The sequence below is a fragment of the Petaurus breviceps genome, unplaced genomic scaffold (assembly GCF_028583685.1).
Source record: "Petaurus breviceps papuanus isolate PSGF00001 unplaced genomic scaffold, PetGlider_PUasm1.0 490, whole genome shotgun sequence".
NCBI classification, from domain to species: Eukaryota; Metazoa; Chordata; class Mammalia; order Diprotodontia; family Petauridae; genus Petaurus; species Petaurus breviceps.
In genome coordinates, this window is record NW_027186352.1 from 11,302,174 (window position 1) to 11,304,038 (window position 1,865).

A 1,865-nucleotide genomic window follows, 5' to 3' on the forward strand; every position below is an offset into this window, starting at 1 on the left:
ATGTAATGGTTGGACAGTTCGGAAATCTGTCTACTTGATCTGTTTCTGTCTTGATAATTCTGTTTGTGTACTTTGAAGTTCGGGGTGCTGACCTGTTCCCCCGAACAAGGTAAACGATATATGGTCTGACTGATTAAAGTAAGCTTGTTAACCCATTTTGAGTTGCTTTCCTTTAACAAAGCAGATCCAAGAACCTGTGGTGGCTGCAAACCCTGAGGACCCTTGGGGTGCTTGCTGCTACACCAGTTTAAGTAGATTTGGAACAGGTGGACTGACTAACCCCAAAGAAGAAGCATTCCTGGATTCATTGTCAGTTTGTAAAGGTCTCTTAGTGACCTGTCTTTGGCACTATTAACATTTTTATCACTTTTTATCAGTTTTCTTGGATAAAGGCATAGTCAGGAGTTCTCAACCTTTTTCATGTTATGGAGCCCTCCTTGGCTGTCTCATGAAGGTTGTGGATTCCCTCCCAGTATAATGGATTTTCAGTGCACAAAATAAAATACATAGGATTACAAAAGAAAAGTTATATTGAAATGCATTTAGACAAATATTTTTTAAAAATTAGTTCATTGACCCCAGATGAAGAATCCCTGGCAGAGATGGGATGATGTTCTTATCACATTGGCAGCTGACATAAAGCTATGAAGGGTATCTGATGCTTTGGATGACAGAGTTGATAGCTAAATCTAGGACTCTTGAGATTTATAAATTGAATTTGCACATGTACTTTCATTTGATTTATAGCTCTTGCCCTAAGCTTTTCCCATCTTTAGTTACATTAAATTTTATTTTTTCAAAAATCTTACTTTCTTCCCACTTCCCCCATTGAGAAGAAAACAAAACTTCCATTGTTAACACACACAGACACATACATATTTATATGTCAAGCAAAATAGTTCCCTCACTGGTCCTCTCCTAGAAAATCTCTGTCAATCTGCATTCTTGTGGCCATCTCTTTTTTGTCTCACTAGGCGGGCAGCATGAGTACTTTAGAATTGTGCTTGGTCATTGTGCTGACCAGAGTTCCTAAGTCTTTCAGAGGCTTTTGTGTCTACAGTGATATTAGGTATGGGTTAGGCCATATGTTCCCCAGCATCCCTTCCAACTTTGTGCTTCTGTAATTCTGTTAATTATTACTTACAATAATGATAGCTTTTGAAGTCCTTGGGGGTTCTGAAAGAGTAGTCGTCTTTGTGATTTGTTTTAAAATCTCAGGTTTGACTTTGTCTTGAGTGATTTTAAATTGTTGCCATCTGGTGGTTATTCATTCTTCAATGTGAAACAGGTCCCAAATTGTAAAAATATCAGTGACCTAGAAAACATTAATTGTCATAATTACCTAGTCTCTGCCCAGTCTGCCCTCTTATCCTTCAGGGTGCCTGCTCTCACATATCACAGAGGCTGAAGTTTGAGTTGTAACAGCTATGCCAACATTGGAAACTTATTTCTTCCACATTTTCAGTTTGAATTAAAAGAAGTCCTGATTGCAAATGTGTTTTTCATCAATTGGTTAGAATTTAGTTGTTACCATTGTTATAGGCCTTCTAGATTTTTTATTGCTTGAATCTTTTTTTCCCTGACAGGTTTGGAGAAGAAAGTATGAACCGATTAATCAAGTGGATGGAAAAGTTCAAGATCCCATTGGATGCTTCAGTGCTTGACATTGGAACTGGAAATGGGATCTTTCTAGTTGAACTGGTTGGTATTTTTAGTGTCTTTGTAATAGAATGGTCTTTTTCTTTTTTAAACTTTTTTAAACTTTTAAATGGTCTTTTAAAAAAAAACTGCAGTATTGGCCCTCTGTGTCTAAAGCAGTAAGATCTTGTTTGATAAAACTTCACTGTTCGATAATCTCATCAGCG

At 37.1% G+C, this 1,865-nt stretch overlaps 1 protein-coding gene across 1 annotated transcript in view; it reads left to right on the plus strand.

The window, feature by feature from the left end:
- Positions 1-1,865, plus strand: part of EEF1AKMT2 (EEF1A lysine methyltransferase 2) — a 125,454-nt gene that overhangs the window by 112,964 nt on the left and 10,625 nt on the right. Inside the window, exon 4 of the mRNA XM_069101749.1 lies at positions 1,587-1,701. Coding sequence (XP_068957850.1) covers positions 1,587-1,701 — 115 coding nt within the window. The remainder of the gene's footprint in view (positions 1-1,586; positions 1,702-1,865) is intronic.